The following is a 21,990-nucleotide window of genomic DNA, read 5'->3' as shown; positions in this document are numbered from 1 at the left end:
TACCACTGAGGCGCCCCCTCGGACTTAGCGCCTGGAGCGGTTGATCCGTTCGCCCTATGGTAGGGCCGGCTCTGTGTAGAGCTATAAATACCCGGTCGTCCGTCCGTCTCTGACCTTCCTTAATCCCAAAAACGTAATTAGATAGATGAAAGTCGAGACCAGACATGGAAATCGTAACAGAATAAAACCAGATTACCAATATATGAACTTCCGATTAGTACCGCACTTCACGTTATTTCAATACAAAACTTTTCTCCTAAACGAAGTTAGATACATAACCGGCATGGCTCTATTGCTAACGGAAAAAGTATGATGTACTTTTGGGCAAAACACTATTACACGACTGGTGATGACAAAGAACAAAGTTTGTATCAAATTCATAGTTTTGGAATGATGGTTAATACCACAATGAGTTTATTTATCACAGTGTAAAAGAAGATTCAAACGTATAAATGTAAACAGACTTTATTTCGAATGTTCTTTGTCACGATTTTACTGATCGTGGATTTTTCACGATCAGTAAAAAAAATTCCAGCAACGAGTTGCGTAACTTTCCCAGCGAAAAACACTAGGACTCTAACAGAAAGTTGAAATTGTATGCCACCATCTGTATCATGAGATTTTATATTATTATTATAAAATGGCAAAAGGCTTAATTTTAAACAAGTTTTTAAAATATTGTAAATATCAATATTCATTAAGTCCGAGTAAATTTCAGGTCAAATAAAACTGGTCACTATAGGAAGGTGGTCGTGTCAACGACATGGTCACGTTGGCAGGTTCCACTGTGTGTTGTATGTGTAGGCTATATATGTATAATCAGTAAAAAAATATTTGGATACAAGTAAATGATTTTGTTATAACAATTCAAATACAAATTTTAATATCAAAAGTAAATTGTTACCAGAGCCTCTTTGACCATCGGCCATTGCGACCGACGTTACCGCTTCCCGGGACGTGGACCCAGAGGTTGGATTTTGGGAAGCGTGTTCACGTTGTGAAACGGTGTTGTTTATAATAATGCACGTGAATGGAATCGTAGGTGATTGGATCGACGAATGTGTCGTTGTTTGAACTGTATGTTTCAGCGTGAAGGATGTTGTTGTTTATGTGCGTGGATGTGAATTACTAAACTAATGTGAGTACGACAAGGGGAAAAATAAAAACCCCTTGTCTTCTTACATCTAAATTAGTAAATTAAATTTAAGGTTTTAGTTTGAACGTTAGTATGACAAGAGGAAAAAAATAAAAAACCTCTTGCCTTCTTATCCTAAATTAGTAAATATAAGTATGACAAGAGGAAAAAAAATAAAAAACCTCTTGCCTTCTAATCCTAGGTTAGTAATATCCTTCAGAAATAGCAAAGGAAAAAGTCGTTCACATCTCTTACGAAGCGACGCTTTTTCCTTTCCATCTTTGCCCACACCGAACGAGAGGATCCCACTCGTTGGAAAAGGGAGGAATGATCGAAACATTCCTCCCCTCCCAGTGCGTCAAAGATGATGTCGTCAACATGGAGACATTTCACCTTTCGGAACACGTCCGAATGGCGAAATGTCTCCTCTCCGTTCAACGCGGAACAGAGAATGCTGTCGACATCTGCTATTCCTGAAGGCGATCCCGTGAAGAAAGAACCCCTTCCGCGATCGATGGAAGAGAGTTCCTCTCCCCGCTCAAAGGGGAAAAGACCCTCTCTTCATCGATTGCGGAAGGAGAACGCCCTTCACACTTCTTCATCTTCTTGGGCCTCAGCCACCGCCAAAACCGCCAACTTTTCATTCTGTAAAGAAACAAATATATATATACATTAATGGGATTCGGATATACTTAACGCAGAAAAAGTTCAAGTTTATACTCACGACAGAGCTGGCGTTAGATACTGTACTACCGGAAATTGCTAGAACATACGAACTCCATTTGCAGTAGAGACGACAAAAGACACAGACCGACCCGGAACGAAGAAACTCTCTTACGTGCAATTTGTATTTGTAGGACAGAGAAGTAAAGCTACGCAGCACGTAGCGCAGCCGTGCGGAAAAGGCATTCGTATTCGATCGCGAGCCCAAGTCGTGACAAGTGTTTCGTTCTACAGCAATTTACCCTAATGTGCGTACAAGCGGTCCGTCACCTAAACGCAACGACGACACTTAATGGAGTTTCGTTCAAAGAAATTTCGTACGAGAGTCGACGAAAACACAACGCGTGTCCGCAGCCCGAACACGAACGTTTAAGTAGCACAAAGCATTTGCAGAGGGTTACGTAAGTGTGGAAGATGGACTGCACTCAGAAATGACCACATTGTGGAAAGAGACAAACAGCTTAAGGAAAAGAATTGTTTGTGTCCAGCCTGTATAGATAACTGTTAAGTGTATTAGATGTGTTTTAGCTCTACAGACAATTTCATTCTCGCAAAGTAAGCCATTGAAAAGCGTTGTAACTAATACATAGATTCAATGGAGAAGACGGAGGTCAAAGGGCGAAATTTTTGACGTCCCGGATGTGTCGAAGGAACATCTCATGCTTCAGAATCAGGGCTGTGGAGTCGCGTAAAAATCTACCGACTCCAACTCCGACTCTTCCTTATCATCCGACTCCGACTCCGGCTAAAACACCAAAACTCCACGACTCCGACTCCGGCTAAAACACCAAAACTCCACGACTCCGACTCCGACTCCGACTTTTCCTTACCATCCGACTCCGACTAAAACATCAAAACTCCACGACTCCGACTCCGACTCCACAGCCCTGTTCAGAATACGGTCTCCGTTTAACCTTCGGCCCATCCGGTTTCGAGTGTATAGTATAGTTAAAATTACGCGATGCAATTTGTATTTAGAGTTAGTATTAAATACGTTTTAATTGAATTTCTATATATAAGATCCTTATTCTTTGACCGTGTTTATAAAATATAATCTAACTTAATTAATTACGAAAATAAACCAATGAGCAAATACTTAATTCTTTGCATCCGTCGTTTTCGGCGCTTCGGTCGCTTTCCAATGTGGCGGCTGGTTTAAAAGTCGTTTCGGATAGTAATTCAAACGAAAAACACAAGTGACAGCAGATTTAAACACAATTATGCAAAGTCCGAGTCGGCCGATGTCGTCTCCGAAAGTTGCACTAAACGAAACGAAAATAAAATCTTAACGGTAGCTAAATTCTAATTAAAATCTTATTTGGTGTAATGTCATTGTCCACAAGTCTTCTTAAAACCACGTTCGGGAAGCAAATAACACTGAAAAAAGGCAGAAAACACAGCAAAAACCAGAGCAAAGAGCGCACACGTCCATCCGGCAAGCGAAAGACATGCAAAGTGACGCAAAATCGTGTTGCAACAATACGCGTTTCCATAGAAACGGCAATTGTTGCGAGATTAGAAAGCGCGTAACGAATTCGAATGCGATTGACNGAAAACACAGCAAAAACCAGAGCAAAGAGCGCACACGTCCATCCGGCAAGCGAAAGACGTGCAAAGTGACGCAAAATCGTGTTGCAACAATACGCGTTTCCATAGAAACGGCAATTGTTGCGAGATTAGAAAGCGCGTAACGAATTCGAATGCGATTGACATCATGGATTCTTTTTGAATTTTAAGGCTAAATATCCGCATTTTTTACGTTTCTATCCCCCGAGTGACGACGGATTGGGATGAAGAGACTCCCTATCACCCTCCTCCTTCGGTTTCCATTCTCCACAAGGGGTTAGATACGAGATTTTCTGTAATCGAATCTCGCCAACCCCAAAACTGGAAGAAATCCTTCCTCTCGTTCGTCCAGTATTTTCCGATTGACCGACAGAGCAATTTTTACTAAATTTCGTAATATTTCGTTTACCTGACGCCATTTTAAGAGCGCTTACCTGACGTCATCGGACGTTGGTTATAATAAATATGCGTGTTATAGTTTAGTTACGTAAACGTTAATTAAAGTAACTTGTATATTAAATAAGCGAATTTTATGAATTTACCTGACCGATAGAAAATATCGTGTATATAAAGTATTTTACACGAAACAATCAAATACAGTCGACCCCCCTATAACACGGTAGATACGTTCCGTTTTTTTTTATGAAATTGATGTTTTAGGAGACCTTGCCAATCACAGCCCGACACTTGTGAAGTTTACGGACTACGGCAGTTTGAAAGGTTTTCTTCCATAAAATTAATCGATTCCTAGACTATTTCGACTCAACATTTCCAAAATACGTATATATTTTTTTTTTTTTGCGAATAATCCGTATAAACTATGCTATAAACAAAAAATTGTAGGATTACTTACTGAGTGTGCACCGTTCGACGTCGCCATTGCTTAAGCTTATTTTCGTCGCGGAGCAACGCACCAAACGGCGGGCGCGATTTCTGATAAGTTATTTTTCTGCGAAAACTTCGTTGAACTTTGGAGACATCATTAATATAAATAATTTTTATGGCCGTTGAATAAGAAATGTTTCTTTCACAAGAAATGTATAAAATTAGTGCTGTATTAGACTTACGGTACCTAATTTACATAATGTACAGACCATAGTAAACTCAACTTACTTGCCTAAACTCTCTGTAGCATAGCGCTGGACAACGGAAAGTATATATATAATTATAATAAAGCTACAATAAATAAGTTAATATATAATTATATATACAGTACCTAATTTATATATAATACTGTACAGACGATAATAAACTCAATTTACCCGCCTAAACTCTCCGTAGCGTGGTGCTGGACGGCGGAAAGTAGTTCGGCTGCCCGATGACGTTTTACCGAATTATAGGAGTTTTTTTACAACGTTTCTACGGATACCGTCGCAATTTTTTCGCCTTCATATAGGAATCCGAACTATAGGAACCTATGTTATAGGGGGTCGACAGTATAGATCTTTCTATATTCAAACTGAGAAAAAGATCGTTCGTTTCGAGAAATGTAACTGTTTTTATAAAAAACATCTATCAGTAACAACGAGTTGCGTAACTTTCTCGGCTGTTGTGAATTTTATTTAGAAAATAACTTTTATATTTTTAATTAATTAATTATATTATAATAAATAAAATTGTGTTTGGCACCACCTGTTATGAGATTTCGTTTATAAACTTTTCATATTTTTAATTATTATAAAATGGCAAAAGGTTTAATTTGACAATGACTACAGCAAAAAGTACTTCAAACTTAAATGTAGAATGAAATTTTTCTGTTGTGTTAAAGATTTTATTGGGCTGCAATTTTCAAATTGAAGACTTATAAATTCCCACAGGCATATGTCTAGTTGTCTGTCCTTCCTTAATCTAAGAGCTGACAGATAGATGAAAGTCAAGACCAGAAATGGAAAGCTTAGAGACAGGAGACCCCGATTAACTATATAAACTTCCAGTTTGGACCAGAAGTTGTTATTTCAATTTAAAAATTTTCTCCAGAACAGAGTTAGATAGATGACAGGCATGACTCTACTGTTATCAGAAAAAGTATGATATATAAGAGTAAGACACTTAAAATGGAGAGCATATATTTTAAACTAAATAAAAAAAAAATATGATTAAAAATTGCAGTCCAGCATTGTGACTGTCATAAATAATTGCTTGTTTTAAATATAATTCAGAAATCATTTTGAAGGTATTTTGACATCAATAATCCATCCTGTTTGTTTCAACTAGCAAACATTTCTAAATAAGTAACTTGTTACAGAATAAATTCCAAACCTTTTATTCTGTTACAAATTAATTTTAAATCTATATATTAAAAAACTGTGAAAATAAAATAAGTCAAAACAATTTAAAACATCGAGGAATAATTATTTTATTAAAATTAAATGAGAGATAATAAACTGAGTCATAAAAATTTTAAGCATTAAAAATTAATGCTTAAAATAAAATAAATAATATTTTAAACAAATTAAAAAATTTCTGTCATTTCTCTCCTATTGCTTTCAACCACATTGAAAGTGTGAAAATAGTTTCATCTAATTGTATTTCACTATGTTCCAATTTATTTGTATTTTGTTTAACCCTCTCTAACTGAGCATGTTCTGGTGGTGAAATCATATCTTCTACCTGTGAAAATAAAAGTTTTTAATTTAAATTTTTCACATTTTAAAATCATTCTTGCATGCTATTTCATATCTGATTTAGTAAATTTGGATCATATTTATCATTATATAAAACATTCTTATTTACTATATCATCATCAATCAAATCACTGTGCAAGCATCCTGTTTGATATTACTATGTTCATTATTGCTGCAGTACCCATTACCTCATTGCTTCACTATATGCAAGTTTTACAGATTTTTTATTTAATTAGCTTCATTTATTTTACTTATTTAATTTTAGTCCAATTCAGAAAAACTTATAGAAATTAATACTAATTAATATAAAGAGAAAAATGTAATAGAATGTACAGATATAAACATCTAACAAAACCAGATGCTTAGCAAATAGACACCCATGATTGCCATAAATAATTGGGCTATAATTTGGAAATATTAATTATGAATTACGAATAAATTTGGCACTAGAGGAAGGCATTAGGCACCATCTCATATTAAATTTAATAATTATAATATTTAATTAATTAATTTAATTTAGAATAAACTGGAAGAAAAGAATCAGCCCAAAGTGCGACTCAAACCCAGTCTGATCTTCTCTTCCAGTATATATAAGCCTAATGTATAACCATCAACGATTAATACAGTGCTGACTGGGGACACACCTGTGCCCCCGGCTAGAAACATCCACTCAAGGCACTCAGTCGGCCATCGCATACGCCGGCAAGGTGTAGATACACAGATATAAAGATATATATGTGGATATGCGATGGCTGACTGAGTGCCTTGAGTGGATGTTTCTGGCCAAGAACATGGGTGTGTTCCCAGTCGGCACCGTATTAACTGTCGATGGTTATACATTAGTCTTATATATACTGGAAGAGGAGATCTGGCATAACTGGCAACATGTCTGCATGGTAAGCGGAAGTTGCGGGTTTGAATCCCACATTGGGCCGATTCTTTTCTTCCAGTTTATTCTAAATTAAATTAATTAATTAATTGAATATTATAATTCTTAAATTTAATACGAGATGGTGCCTAATGCCTCCCTCTAATGGCAAATTTATTTGTAATTCATAATTAATATTTCCAAATTATAGCCCGATTATTTACAGCAATCATGGGTGTCTATTTGTAATAGAATGTAAGTGAAAATGACAAAAAACTTAAACTTTCTGGTCAAAGAATAGAAAAATTCTGTAGTACAGTAATTACTACAAAATTTTTTCTAGCAGAAATGCTATGGATTTATTTTTAAACAAAGATATTTGTAGAAACAAAATATAAAGAGAATACAGTTTAATCTATTTGCTGTAATCACTTTGGAACTCATCTATACTAATAACAACCAACTAACAATTTTACTTGATTAAGGAAGATATCACAATTTAATAAAATTGAAATTTATTTTAGTTCTATTACTAAAACTTAACAAACTACATAAAAAATTGATTAATAATCTATAAATATCACATGGTTAACACAATTTGTAATTTTTATCTGATGATTTAAAAAAAAACATTTAATCATAATAAATAGCACATTTTAAACTTTATTAGCAACTTTGTTTCTTAAGTCTAAATGTTAATGATGGAGTCAGTACTGTAGTATCAAAGAAATGATAATTAAATAATAGTCTAAACCAGGGACGGCCAACAGTTTTTGCCCCTGGGCCAAATTGGAAAGAAAACTTTTTTCACAGGCCAAACCAGAGGCTGCCCTAGGAAGATTTTCAGGTGGTGTGAGATCTCATTGTGGTGTCACTCCATAGGGACTAAATTGTACATAGAGATTACAGATACATTTTTCACATTATCATGCTTTATCAACACTCTACGCTGTACATATGAGATTTGTAATGGAGGGTTAACTCTAAACACAGTGAGTTGTTGACCATATTTTTTTTGTAGGCATCAGAATTTTTCATCGAGCTATTTGGACTTGAGTAGCTAATATTGAAATCATGGGCCGCATAAATTCATTTGGTGAGCTGGATCCAGCCCGCGGGCCATATATTGACCATGCCTGGTCTAAACTATAAAAATTTATAAAATGCAAAAATAACCAGAAATTAATAAAAACTAAGTGGCAACATACCATTCTAATTAAATTAAGTTTTATTATTATTTTTTAATTATATAAGTTTCTATTTGTAAAACAAAAACTCCAAAGTCATTGGACAATTTCACTAATTTTTTATATTTAAATATTTTTCTATATAGTTTCTTTTATCTAAATATATAAAATTACTTGTCCTGACTGACTGACTGAGTGATTGATTCATCATCACCCAGAGCAAACTGCTGAATGTAGAGGTGAAATTTTGTACACAGTTAGGTTACATCATGAAAACACACACTAAGAAGGAATTTTTGGAAATTCCCTCTGCGGGGCAGAGGGAGAGGATTAAGGCTTAACCTGAAGAACAGCTTCTACTGTACTATTTTAGATGCAATAGTTTTCATTGAGTACTTAGGTGTATTAAATTGATAACATTTCAGACATTGTTATAAATATTTTTATATATTTTGATTTTTTAACCAAATGTTCAAACCGTTTTAAATTCAAATTTATTATTGCATATTGATTCAATTATAGAATGATTGTAAACGTTCCAGAAAATTGATCAAATGAAAATAGTTTGTTTGATTCTCAGCAATTCTCATCATTCTCAATGGTAAGTGTTATATAACATTTACTATGGTTGTTGAAATACTGAATATAAATGGAGTTTGCTTGCAAAATCCGTGTGTGCAAAGTCGCAGGTAACAGCTAGTATATAATATAACAGTAATTTTTATTGTTTTAAAATTATTCTCAATCTTTAAAGCATTAATTCAACTAACTGCTTTTCCATTCAATGCTTCTCAAATCAAATTTGTTATTGCTGTTTTTACTTTTAATAGACTTTTATTTTTGTCTTTTTATATAAGTTATCTGTCCTGTATATATCATTTGTTATGAGTAGAGAATGGATTTTAAGATGCAAAATTATGATCAGAAAAGGAAAAAAAGGTTCTGAAAAAGCATAAAAAAAAAGGTGTCAATAAAATGCATTTGTTCAAATCTAAACCAGTTACATAAACATTCTTTATCTAACACTATAGCAAATATCATAAACAAAACATATTCAGGAGATAGAAATGACATTTATTGGGTTTTAACAAACTTGTTATACTGGTTTATGCACAACATTTCTATGTTTCAAAAGTAAGTTGCTGGTGCTTTGAGCTCAGATCTTGTATGTGGAGAAACTCTGCTCAACATCAACTGAAACCAATGAAACATATTTTGTAACCACTCAGAAATGAAGTTCAGTCGAAGTTGCAAAGGTTTCCACATACAAATTGTTCCTCAAATTTAATTCAAATTTGGCTTTGGCAAATCTGTCAAGGTTGTCCTCTCACAGCCATCAACTTCTTCCAGTGTTCCTCCTCCTACATACCTTCTTCCAGTGTTCCTCCTCCTACATACCTTCTTCCAAACTCTGAATCAATCAAGCATATACTTGTAGTCATATGCTGCAAAAAGTTCCAAATGTAAGTCTTTGTCATTGAGCAATTGCTGAGTCTGCTTAATGGCTTTTGTCTGTTGAATCTAGGGCACATATGAAAAATTTAATTTTGTTGGAATTTTACACAAGAAAACTGCACATTACAATAAAAATTGCCAGGATGAATTCACATTTAGAAAAATATATTTCTTCTTAGATTATACATACAAATGAGTCCAAATTCTTTAGTCCTTTCATACACTTGTAGATGCATTAACAAATCTTCAGCGTAACAAATTTGTATGTGTAGTCTAACAAGAAATATATTTTTCTAAATGTGAATTCATCCTGGCAATTTTTATTGTAATTATTAAATTTATAATTGTGTTTGCTACCGCTTGAAGACTTTTAACTTTTTTACATTTGATGGCAGACAAGTAGCCTATAATAAAAGGTTAGTTCTGCCGAAGATTTGTTAATGCCTCTACAAGCATGTGAAAGGACTGAAGGATTTGGACTCATTTATATGTATAGTCTAACACAGTGGTTCTCAACTTTTTTTGTTGATGTACCCCATTAGCTCATTAGTCGTTCTCAATTACCCCTTATATTTTTGTATGTAAATTTCATAATTACTGCATTAGATGTATACAGCCCTTATAACTCTTATAACTAAGTGCCATAAAAAAGCTCTAACTAACTATAACTAAAAGTGAATTACTTATTACGTAAATAATAAATTTAATCAAGTACATACATTTATTTATTATTATTTGATAAGTATATTATATAAAATCACAGAATACTTGCATAAATTACATTTCCTAAAAATAAATAATTATAATTAACAATAAAGAAAATTTAAATTATTCTACAATAATTTCTAACAAAATTTAATGGGATATTTGTTGCGATAAATCTTCAGCAATTTTTTCAAAATTTGGTTTCCACGTTTTTAAATAGAGATTATAATTGTATACTGACCTTAAAAGTAATGGCTGTAAATTTATAATGTGCAGAACAATAAACGAATCTTTCAATTTTTGTAAACAATGTAATATCTAAATTTGCTAAATATCAAGTAATGCACGCATGCAGTGACATGCATTGCATGGTAGGGGTACAATCCAGGCCTCGTTATTCCTAATACCAGTAGTCCAATAAAAACACAAAAGACCCCAATCTCATTGAGCAATAATTATAGAAGAGAATAAAAAATTTTTTTCTATTCTAACATTAATGCTCAGTTAAACCGTAATTTTACTAGACTACAGGTTCACTCGGCACTAACGGCACAAATATACGGGCAAATCTGGACTGTTAAAAGGGAAATCAATGTTCATACTGCGATATTTTAAAGCAAGTTTTTGTCATTTCTTGTTTCTTGTGTTAATAATTTACAGCAAATTGATTAACATACGTCATTTTATAGTGAAAGTTAGATGTACCTCTTCAATTTACGCTCGTACCCCTGGATGAGAACCACTGGTCTAACAAGAAATATATTTTTCTAAAACTGCACATCTTATCCATTTACGCCACTTTGGTTATGATAGGAAATTGTGGTAGGTAGAGTCCAATGACTTCTCATGACTGGAGGCTTTTATAAGAGTGTTCTTCAGAGCAGCAATGAAGTCATTTACCTTACTGTATTCTTCCCTGATATATTCACAAACACAGTATAGACCATGTGCAATACATGTCACATGCTTGAGGTTAGGTAAATGGCCTTCAGTTATTGGAAAGCCAAAAGCATACAGCATGCTTGATTGCTCACCACAAGCCTGACTTTTTTATGGTGTATGTGCCCTGGCCACAGCTTCATGCATAAATCATTGAATGCATTACTGTGCAGCATTTGTCTTCTCAAGTTGCTACATCTTAAAAAGTTTGGATTAATAGTAATCCAAGCTTATAGTTTGGATTAATGATGTGGTAAGATCAGCACTGAACTCACTTGATGACTGCTGCTTTTCAGATCCTGAAGTGAAGACACATCAAGACAGTTTGCTTAGGTTTTGACTTGTGAAGTTCAATGTTCCTTGCATGATTGTTGTACCAGATGTGCTGGTTTATTTTCTGTCTCTGTGTTGCTTCTCATCAATCACAATAATTACATTGGAGACAGCACATCAAAGAATGAGACCATCAGTTTCAATGAATTGCATCTTGAATTCTTCTAAAAGTGCATAATACATAATGGTTTTATTGTGAACAATGGGCTCTGGTTTGTACTAGTGCAACACTAATCTCTACTATTATAAAGAGGTAATGTTTGTAAGTTTGGATGTAGCGGGTAATCTCCGAAACTACTCATCTAATTTCAAAAATTCTTTCACCAATATTTAGAATGGAACTTCAAGATGGACATAGGCTGTATATTATTCCATTAACATTCATATAAATTAAAAGATATCATTTAGGGTTAAGGCTTTTATGTCCAACAGATGGCGCTATGAGTATGACAACCTAAGTTTGCTTTTCCGTGAAAATGAACTAAAGCAGATCATCATCTATCTATCTATCTATCTATATAAATAAAAATGTAATGTTCATTTGTTCCTACTGATTCCTTTGAAATTTTGACACAACGCTGCATTCGAATACGCACGTGTTTTTATATAATATACATGTCAAAATTCAACCCCACTGAAGGGACAGGATTAAGTCTTACCGAAAAGAATTCTGCTTCTATTTATACTATTTTAGATGCGGATTTTTGTGTTTTAATAGGGTACGTCAAGAGAATGTACACTAAGAAGGGATTTTTCAAAAAATTACCCCCACAAGGGAAGTGTTATACATTTATAATAGATACATTTTGAGCCACAACAATACGTGATGGGGTCTACTAATCAACTATATAGAGCAAATACCCATCACAGAATCCAAGGCCAGAATGAAATGCCTTTTTCTGAGCCTTCTTTATATAGTGGGCATGGACCTCATAGAGAATTGGTGAATAGTGCTACTGTTCTGTCAAAGTTTATTTTCTTTCATAGGCTTTGCTACATCATCTTGGGAACTATTGGGGCTACAATGATGGTAAATATGCCATTTTATAGCTCTTGATCTACTCTACAAAATAAGGGCATGGAATTTTACGTAGCTGTTCAAGAAGAGTGAAAATATTTTTAAATTTAATTTTTCTGTCCAATTTTTTAAAAACACGCAGATATTTGAGGAAAACAGTGCTGAATTGTCAAAGGGGTAAAGGGGGAGAAACGTGCTAATCTCACAAAAAGATGCAACACAGTGTATTCATTTTGCTTCATTTCATTCCCCAAAATATATATATTAAACTATCTGTATGAAAAAAGCTATATTTTTGGAAAGGTGCTGCATCTTAAAATCCTTTCTCTAGTTATGAGTATTTAGATAGCTCAAAAATTAATGATGTATACAATTGGATTAGAACTTGTGGATAAATTGCTCTGTATCTTCACCTTTTGAAATATTTTTCCACATTCTGATACTGGTTTTATCTTCCAAGTGTTTCTTATAATTCTTCACTCAGATAAATTATTGAATTGTAGTTCTATTCTTATTTCACTCTTTGTGGTTTTTTGTAACAAAGATATTCCCAAATTTATGAAATTAGATTTTAATATAGTTTTTATTTACTCTACAAATACAGTATTTCTGAAATATTTACATGATTATTGCCAAATTTTTGTCAATCTCATCTTATAGATTCTCATAATCAAACAGCTTAAATTTTTAATTGTTAGCATATTAAATTACTCAATTAGTGAAATTTGATCTAGAACAGTGGTTCTCAAAGTTAGTCAATCTATCGGCTACTTAAATCAAATCATAGGTGCCTAAGTGGACAATTTATGTCCCTGTCCACATCTTATATTGTAAATATCACCTTAGATGTGTACCAAAATATTTTATCTATAGTCTATTTGATAACCTAATGCAAAAGATATGTGATGCATGAAAATTTTCTTTTCTCTGACTAAACAGCATAAAATTCTATTTAGGGAAATGACTAGATCAGTCCGTGGATTCTAGTCTGCAATAAATTCTAGATCAGTAATTCTCAATGTACAGTCTGTGGACCACACTTCAAGAATTACTCATCTAGAATTTATTTAATTTTCAAAATTATGCTATAAAGAGTATTTTCCCTGATCATAAAAATGAAGTAGAAATAATAAGAATTTATATTTTTGTTTTATGTAACAACTTAAAATTTTTTCAGTAGTTTAATCCAAATTTTCTAAATCATTTTAAAATTGAATATAAATTATTTATACAGTAGAGCATCGATTATCTGAATATTGATCAACCAAAATGTCAATTAACCGAAAGCTTTCCAGTCAGCAAATTTAAATTTCCACTAGTGCTGTGGTGCTGCAATCTTTGGCTATGTCTTGGGATACTCCAATATTATTTTTGTTGGTGCACGTGCTTTAGCTGGCAGCACTGGCACAACCATGAGAGGGTACCAGGATGTGCCAAGATTTGAACAAATTTCAACATGAGATAGATTAATATATTTTTTCATACATAATTGATTATCCATAAAATTGATTTTCTGAACAACCCCAGTCCCTAATTGATTCAGATAATCGATGCTCTACTGTCTTTATGATTCTACATTATTAACATACTTCTTGAATCTGTGTACTATCAGCACCACTCTGTTGAAGGGTTGCAGTTATTGCTTCCACCCTCTGCTTTTTCTCTAAAAGTCTTTTGTGTTCCCTATTTATAAATTCTCTATGACATATCGAATTAAACATGACTTTGTAGCATCTATCTAATAATGATCGACATAGCTGAAAATAAATAAAGAAAAATCTATTTTTTATTTGTTTAATTTTTCTAGATATAGGAATTGGAATTATGTATTATAATTTTTATAATAGAAATGATTACCTGAACCAAATCAACATGAAACAAATAAAATGTTCGTGAAGGTGCATGATCAGGAGTACGTGGTATTTCCTAAAATCAAAAATTATATTAGACATTGTATTAATAATCAATAGTTGAAAAATTTCTAAATAAATTATTTCAATCTGATTTAAGAATTACAGTAGAGCATCGATTATCCGAATACCAATCAACCAAAAGCTTTCCAGTCGGCAAATTCAAATTTCCGCTAGTGCTGTGGCGCTGCAATATTTGGCTGTCTTGGGCTACTCCAATATTATTTTTGTTGGTGTGCATGTTTTAGCTGGCAGTGCTGGCGTGACCATTATGTATCGTTAAAAATTATTTCTTTATTTTGCGCAAACAAAATAAATATATTGAAAAATATAAAAACAAAAAAAAAATTCTATTTCAGAAGTTAATCTAGTATCAAAAAGATTCCAATTCAGCACAACACACATTGAGAGGGTACTTAAGGATGCGCCAGTATTTGAACGAGGCTTTTGTTTCCCATCATGAATGGTGTTATTCGCTGAAAATATAGCCTAAAACATCTCCATATAAACCCAAGAAAAAGAAAGAGTTTTGCTTGTTTTGTGTGGTATTTTTCTGAGGACTGTGTCATGACATGTGTTGTGCTGAATTGGAATGTTTTTGATAATAGATTAACTTCTGAAATATAATTATTTTTTTTAAAAATATATTTATTTTGTTTGTGAAAATAATTTTTAACAATACAATAGCCATGATTATTATTTTAAAAAAATTTTCATTAGGCTTACCATTGACAAAATTCAATGTGAAGCGACATGCAACGGAGAAAAATTTCACTACGGGATAGGTTAATATATTTTTTCATATATGATCAGTTATCCAAACAACCCCAGTCCCGAATTGTTTTGGATAATCAATGCTCTACTGTATAAAAAAATATAAGATATTATATCTTATATTTTTTTACTCATTACATCACTCATTCCATATCTTTTGATATTTAGATTTGTTTTCCTTTTACACCTTTTTAATTTTTTTTTTCATTTTGGACACTTATCCCGTGGACACTAAGAGAGCTTTTTTCCATACCCATCATGGGTTTGACTTGAACTACAATGGGGCAGCCAAATGATGAGATGGGATCCAACTTATCTGAAACACACCACCTCTAAAAAATTCCTGGGATTCTCACTTGCTTGGATTCAATCTTGGATCCTCAGAGCTGTAGGTTGATGCTTTAACCACCTCAGCCATATGGCCAGCCCTCTTTTAATATTCAAATTTATTTACTTTTCTAATACTTTATATTTTTCAATCATCAGTCATTTTGTATTTTAATATTATTCAATATTTAAGTAAAATGCATTATTTCATTCAATACAACATGCAAAAAACAAAGTATTTTGTATTAATTTAATGATTATTTTCCCTTATTTTATTTTAATAGATAAATTCCAAGATTTATCCAAATTTAAATAAAATCATTCTTTAAAAGTCCATTTGTTCTTTAAAAGTTTGAAATTTCATTTTACAATCCATTGCACACTTTCCTCAACTTTCGTTACTTCTAATTATAAATATCTGTGAAGTTTGAGTAACAACATCTGAATAAATCATAAGAGGATTAACAGTTGAACGAGTGGGAAAATGCAGGAGATCATTTGATACTAATAACAATAAATTTATTATAAACAAATAAAAGGGATAATTACAATAAAATACAAATGATCAATAAAAATACAAATGACATAATAATGCAAATAAATGGAATTATAAACAATATAAGCTATGCCTATCCTCATGGAGATACCAGATTATCTATCTTACAAACTATACCTATCTTGCAAAGAGAGTTTACAATATTTCTAATGATTTATACTACCTTAACAATACTTTTCTTTGTTCATACATGTTAGATACATATGAGGAGAATCTTCTAATAGAACCAGTAGTTTTGTTGAACAGGGCGTAGTATGGCCAATTCAAACTGTTAAATTTGCATGGCAAATTCTCTTCCAGGAACTGTGCCTTATGTGGCAATTACTGGAGAACTGCCTGGAGTGGAGGGAATGTCCCTTTTATCCAAGTTAATGACCTAACAAACGGCCAGGTCACATGAGCGACCACTTCTGACTCAACTTCCAAAGTCAGCCGTAGGAAAGGAAGTTTACTTTCCTTCTTTTTAAAATGATAAAAGCTACATCCTTTCTTTGTTTAACTTCTCTCCAAAATAAAATATTTTTTTAGTCGAAAATAAAAACATTCTTTTTATCCACTAATTTCTTTAAAAATGACTCCCCCCATTTAAATCCTGATTCTCACATTAAGTTGTAATTCATAAAAGAAAGTTTAAAATGATAATATATATTGCCAAATGATTTGTTTGTTACCTTTTATCATTTTAACTTCATTCGTATTAAAACATAACTACGACAATACATATTTTTCCTCTTAAACTACTTAACTATACATTAACTGTATAATAAATGATTAAAAATTGTTTTTCTTATATATGATTAAATTCACTATGGTATAAAAAGAGACTTAAGTTAAGAAAAAGTGCTACCAGATAAATCTTTTATATTTGTAATTTTTAATCCAGAGTGGCCATGACCATTTGTTTTACCCAAGTTTTCAGTTATCCAAGGAAGCATTGNGATATTTTTTTTTCTTTGTTTTTAAGGAAATTTTTAATTTTGATGGCCAAGTAGCCTACAGTGAAAGGTTAGTTATCAAAAGTTTGTATTCCAGAACATTGAATGTGAATAAATGGTGATTCCTTTTTTCAACAGACTTTGTCTTCAATTTAATTTTTAAAAATAATTTTATATTATATACAAACAAGGAAGCATCATATGCAGTTACAGAAGTGATATCATATTGCATAAAATATAATTAACCTCAATAAAAAGTTTTAACAACAGATAAAAACTAAACTAAAACATGCCTTTATGGAGAAAATTTACAGGACATTTTAATAATTAAAGTAGAAATTCTTGCAAAATATAAAATGAATTTGGTAACATTTATAAAAACAAATGGTACCTCCAGATAAAGATCTTCCTCGTTTAAAAGTTATTAGCAAATTTTTGAAATATGCCCTTAAAAACCATATGTCTAATGCCACTTTATTATACTGTATTTATTGTACAGAATCTCTGTTTATGAAAAACCTTTTCTAATTCTGACTAGTGGAAGGAATAACTAGTAACTGTTTATAGAAAAAATTGTTGAAGTTTTTCTCCTCTCCATCCTCTTTCATAAAAATCATTTATCTCTCATATTGATACTACTAGGTCAATGAATTACAGTAAAATAAATGTAATTAGCTAATAACTAAATAAAGTTATTTCTTTAACTTTTGACATGTTGATATCAAAGCTTTCACCACTAAACAACTCAGAAGTTGTCAATTATATATGCCAAGTACAACATCTGAGAATTTTTCCAATGTGAAAGAAAAAGATTATATGCTTTAATGGCAAGAACTAATGTATATTTTTTCAGAAACATTTCTTTTCAAACAAAAATGCATACAAAATAACCTCCAAACAACAACCCAACAACTAAAAATTCTATTTTTAACCTCTTAACAATAGTCATTGCCCTCAAAATGACATACAATACTAATGTACTATACATAATTAGTCATTATTGGTAAAATGGTTAGTTTGGCTAATGGTTATTTCCATGGTTAATAAAGTTGGCTTTAAATGTAAAAAATAAATTCCTTTAATTTTAAAAAAAACATCAAGGACTAGCTATGTTTAACATTGTAGACAACTGAAAAGAAAAAAATTCTACTTTGTGCAGATATAGACTAAAAATTATTTAAGCTTAAATTAATTAAATAATAAATTAAGTACATCTGATAAATATTTTGGTTCATTTATATTGCTTCAGCTGATTGAATTCCAGTATAACGCAAAGGGCATGGGTTCATTCCTGATACATAAATTTTATTTTTTATAAATAAACAAAATCATAAAAAGTCTGTTTTTACAAAAATTAAACAAATATAACTATTTTTTTAATGTCAAAATTATGGCAGGAATTAACCAATCTGATAGTCCAATTTGTCCTCTGACCTCCCATGAGTTTACCATTTGTTTATGTATCAAACATTTTCATTACAGTTGAAAGACCTTTGGATGCTTTGTTTAGTTTAGTTATGGCAACGCAACACTTGGGCGATCTGCCTAGGGAGATGCCTTCGAGGAGGTCTTTTTAAGGGAAACTAGCCCTATTTAGGCATTACAGATGTGGAGAAAACCTGGAAAACTCCACATGGCCAGCCCGTCTGAGCAAGATGCAAACCCACAACTGAACTCCCAGTGTTCAGGGTACAAAGACCGCTCGACCACTGGTGGACCGACCTTTGGATGCACTTGATGCAAATGTACATAATAGACAGCTCTCACACACTGTCTTTCAGCATTAAAATATTTTTATTAGCAAAACATTTATTAAATTTATTAACATCTTGAACTAAACTTAAGCCAAAACTGCCAGATTCTCAGGCAATAATAAAGGAAAATTTTAACTAGGCATAAAGACAGGCAATAAAGTCATATTCTTGTGTAAATATTAAAAATTAGAAATTAATGTTAAATTTAATTAAGTTTCTTAAAAAATTCTGAAAGAAAGGACTAACTGGAAGCAGAGATTAAATTAAACCCATTCTTAATTGGTAGTCTAAAAAATAGTCTGAAAAAAATCTGGTAATTCAGACTCAACTTTTGCTAACAATTTGAGTTTTGTGTATATAGTAGAGCATCAATTAACCAAATACCAATCAACTGAGACATCGGTTAACCGAAAGTGTTCCAGTAGGCAAATTCAAATTTCTGCTAGTGCTGTGATGTTGCAGCACTCTCCCCCTCCCTGCCAACCTAAACTGTAGGCCTACTTTAATGTACTACATTATGTAAGATATGTATTTGTAAGACGTGTGATACAAATTATATACTACAGTTTCGTGTTTAATATATTTTTTCATAAATGATCAGTTATCCGAACAACCCCAGTCCCGAATTGTTTTGGATAATCAATGCTCTACTGTATAAAAAAATATAAGATATTATATCTTATATTTTTTTACTCATTACATCACTCATTCCATATCTTTTGATATTTAGATTTGTTTTCCTTTTACACCTTTTTAATTTTTTTTTTCATTTTGGACACTTATCCCGTGGACACTAAGAGAGCTTTTTTCCATACCCATCATGGGTTTGACTTGAACTACAATGGGGCAGCCAAATGATGAGATGGGATCCAACTTATCTGAAACACACCACCTCTAAAAAATTCCTGGGATTCTCACTTGCTTGGATTCAATCTTGGATCCTCAGAGCTGTAGGTTGATGCTTTAACCACCTCAGCCATATGGCCAGCCCTCTTTTAATATTCAAATTTATTTACTTTTCTAATACTTTATATTTTTCAATCATCAGTCATTTTGTATTTTAATATTATTCAATATTTAAGTAAAATGCATTATTTCATTCAATACAACATGCAAAAAACAAAGTATTTTGTATTAATTTAATGATTATTTTCCCTTATTTTATTTTAATAGATAAATTCCAAGATTTATCCAAATTTAAATAAAATCATTCTTTAAAAGTCCATTTGTTCTTTAAAAGTTTGAAATTTCATTTTACAATCCATTGCACACTTTCCTCAACTTTCGTTACTTCTAATTATAAATATCTGTGAAGTTTGAGTAACAACATCTGAATAAATCATAAGAGGATTAACAGTTGAACGAGTGGGAAAATGCAGGAGATCATTTGATACTAATAACAATAAATTTATTATAAACAAATAAAAGGGATAATTACAATAAAATACAAATGATCAATAAAAATACAAATGACATAATAATGCAAATAAATGGAATTATAAACAATATAAGCTATGCCTATCCTCATGGAGATACCAGATTATCTATCTTACAAACTATACCTATCTTGCAAAGAGAGTTTACAATATTTCTAATGATTTATACTACCTTAACAATACTTTTCTTTGTTCATACATGTTAGATACATATGAGGAGAATCTTCTAATAGAACCAGTAGTTTTGTTGAACAGGGCGTAGTATGGCCAATTCAAACTGTTAAATTTGCATGGCAAATTCTCTTCCAGGAACTGTGCCTTATGTGGCAATTACTGGAGAACTGCCTGGAGTGGAGGGAATGTCCCTTTTATCCAAGTTAATGACCTAACAAACGGCCAGGTCACATGAGCGACCACTTCTGANTAGTTCATCAAAAAAAAAAAAAAAACATATCCACCCTGTCCAAGCAAAAAGAAACATGTCCATATTTTAATGTCATATAATAAAATACTAACCATATTCCTATCAAAAACTGCCTTCAAATATTGATGTTAGATACAAAATGAAAAAAATAAATTTTTACAGGCGTGAGGTGTAAAATAAATTCAATGAGTTAGATATGTTTTACAATATATATTAGAAATTTAGTTATTAAAAATAAGTAACTTACTTGAACAGTAATAAAATTTTCCTGTAACATTTTATATGTGTATTCTTTTGCATCTTTAGGTAACATTACTGATAAATCTTCAATTTGTTTCATTTCCAAATATCTTTTCATCAATAGTAATCTATACAAATAATGTTCAAGAATGTGTATTGGTAAATTAGTTATCTCTTGTCTATTCATATTTAACTATTTTTTAATAAATATAATTAATAGTAAATACAAAAGATATAGTTTTACAGAGATTAAAATATCTACAAAAATATTTTCATTATAGATTAAAATTTGACATAATTAATCAGGCTTACAAACAAAAACTATAGATATTAAATTTTTAAAAATTGTTATAAGCTTTATTATAATCTATATTTAACAGATTTATATTTAAAATCAACTGTATAATAGTATATAGATCTGACACTAAATAATTTATTATTATATACTACTACTATTATTAAGGAGTGTATTCTACTTGGCTTATATACCAGTAAGTCTTATCAATGTCAGACCAAGGTCAGGNGTCTTACAGAGATTAAAATATCTACAAAAATATTTTCATTATAGATTAAAATTTGACATAATTAATCAGGCTTACAAACAAAAACTATAGATATTAAATTTTTAAAAATTGTTATAAGCTTTATTATAATCTATATTTAACAGATTTATATTTAAAATCAACTGTATAATAGTATATAGATCTGACGCTAAATAATTTATTATTATATACTACTACTATTATTAAGGAGTGTATTCTACTTGGCTTATATACCAGTAAGTCTTATCAATGTCAGACCAAGGTCAGGACATAGCTATAGAAAAAATTATGATTTTGTTTATGTGCTCTTCACGTAATGTCTCTGTATTTACCGTATTTTCGTGGAATGACCAGCAGGCATCCATCTATCTGGAGGAGATCATGAAGTCAGATATTTCTGTAATGTAAAAACTGCCATACTGGCTCATCCTGGGGAATGCTGGCATGCTGATTTAAATGAGGCTCTACATCCCTCTCTAGAGGGTGCATTAAAAAAACAAACGAGTTACGTCACATAAAAATGAACAATTTTTATTCTA

General features: G+C 31.8%; 1 protein-coding gene across 3 annotated transcripts; it reads right to left on the bottom strand.

Annotated features, from left to right (window-relative positions):
• Positions 1–5,771: 5,771 nt before the first annotated feature.
• Positions 5,772–21,045, bottom strand: LOC111637034 (DNA-directed RNA polymerase III subunit RPC3-like). Of its 3 annotated transcripts, none has more exons than XM_023382441.1 (4): positions 20,917–21,045; positions 14,411–14,479; positions 14,143–14,332; positions 5,772–6,034 (listed from the first exon to the last, which is right to left on the bottom strand). In XM_023382441.1, the coding sequence occupies exons 1-4, from the start codon at positions 20,967–20,969 to the stop codon at positions 5,891–5,893; spliced, it is 456 nt and encodes a 151-aa protein (XP_023238209.1). In that variant the 5' UTR covers positions 20,970–21,045; the 3' UTR covers positions 5,772–5,890. The 3 variants fall into 3 exon arrangements, with proteins under 3 accessions (XP_023238209.1, XP_023238208.1, XP_023238210.1); XM_023382440.1 differs by having other exon boundaries at positions 14,143–14,310; positions 20,917–21,039; XM_023382442.1 differs by lacking the exon at positions 5,772–6,034 and adding an exon at positions 9,057–9,624 and having other exon boundaries at positions 14,143–14,310; positions 20,917–21,039.
• Between the last annotated feature and the right edge of the window lie 945 nt (positions 21,046–21,990).

This window comes from Centruroides sculpturatus, unplaced genomic scaffold, assembly GCF_000671375.1.
Source record: "Centruroides sculpturatus isolate CEXI.00-Female unplaced genomic scaffold, Cexi_2.0 scaffold1042, whole genome shotgun sequence".
Lineage (NCBI taxonomy): Eukaryota > Metazoa > Arthropoda > Arachnida > Scorpiones > Buthidae > Centruroides > Centruroides sculpturatus.
The sequence above is the reverse complement of the archived record's forward strand: the minus strand, read 5'-3'. Positions and strand labels throughout refer to the sequence as shown.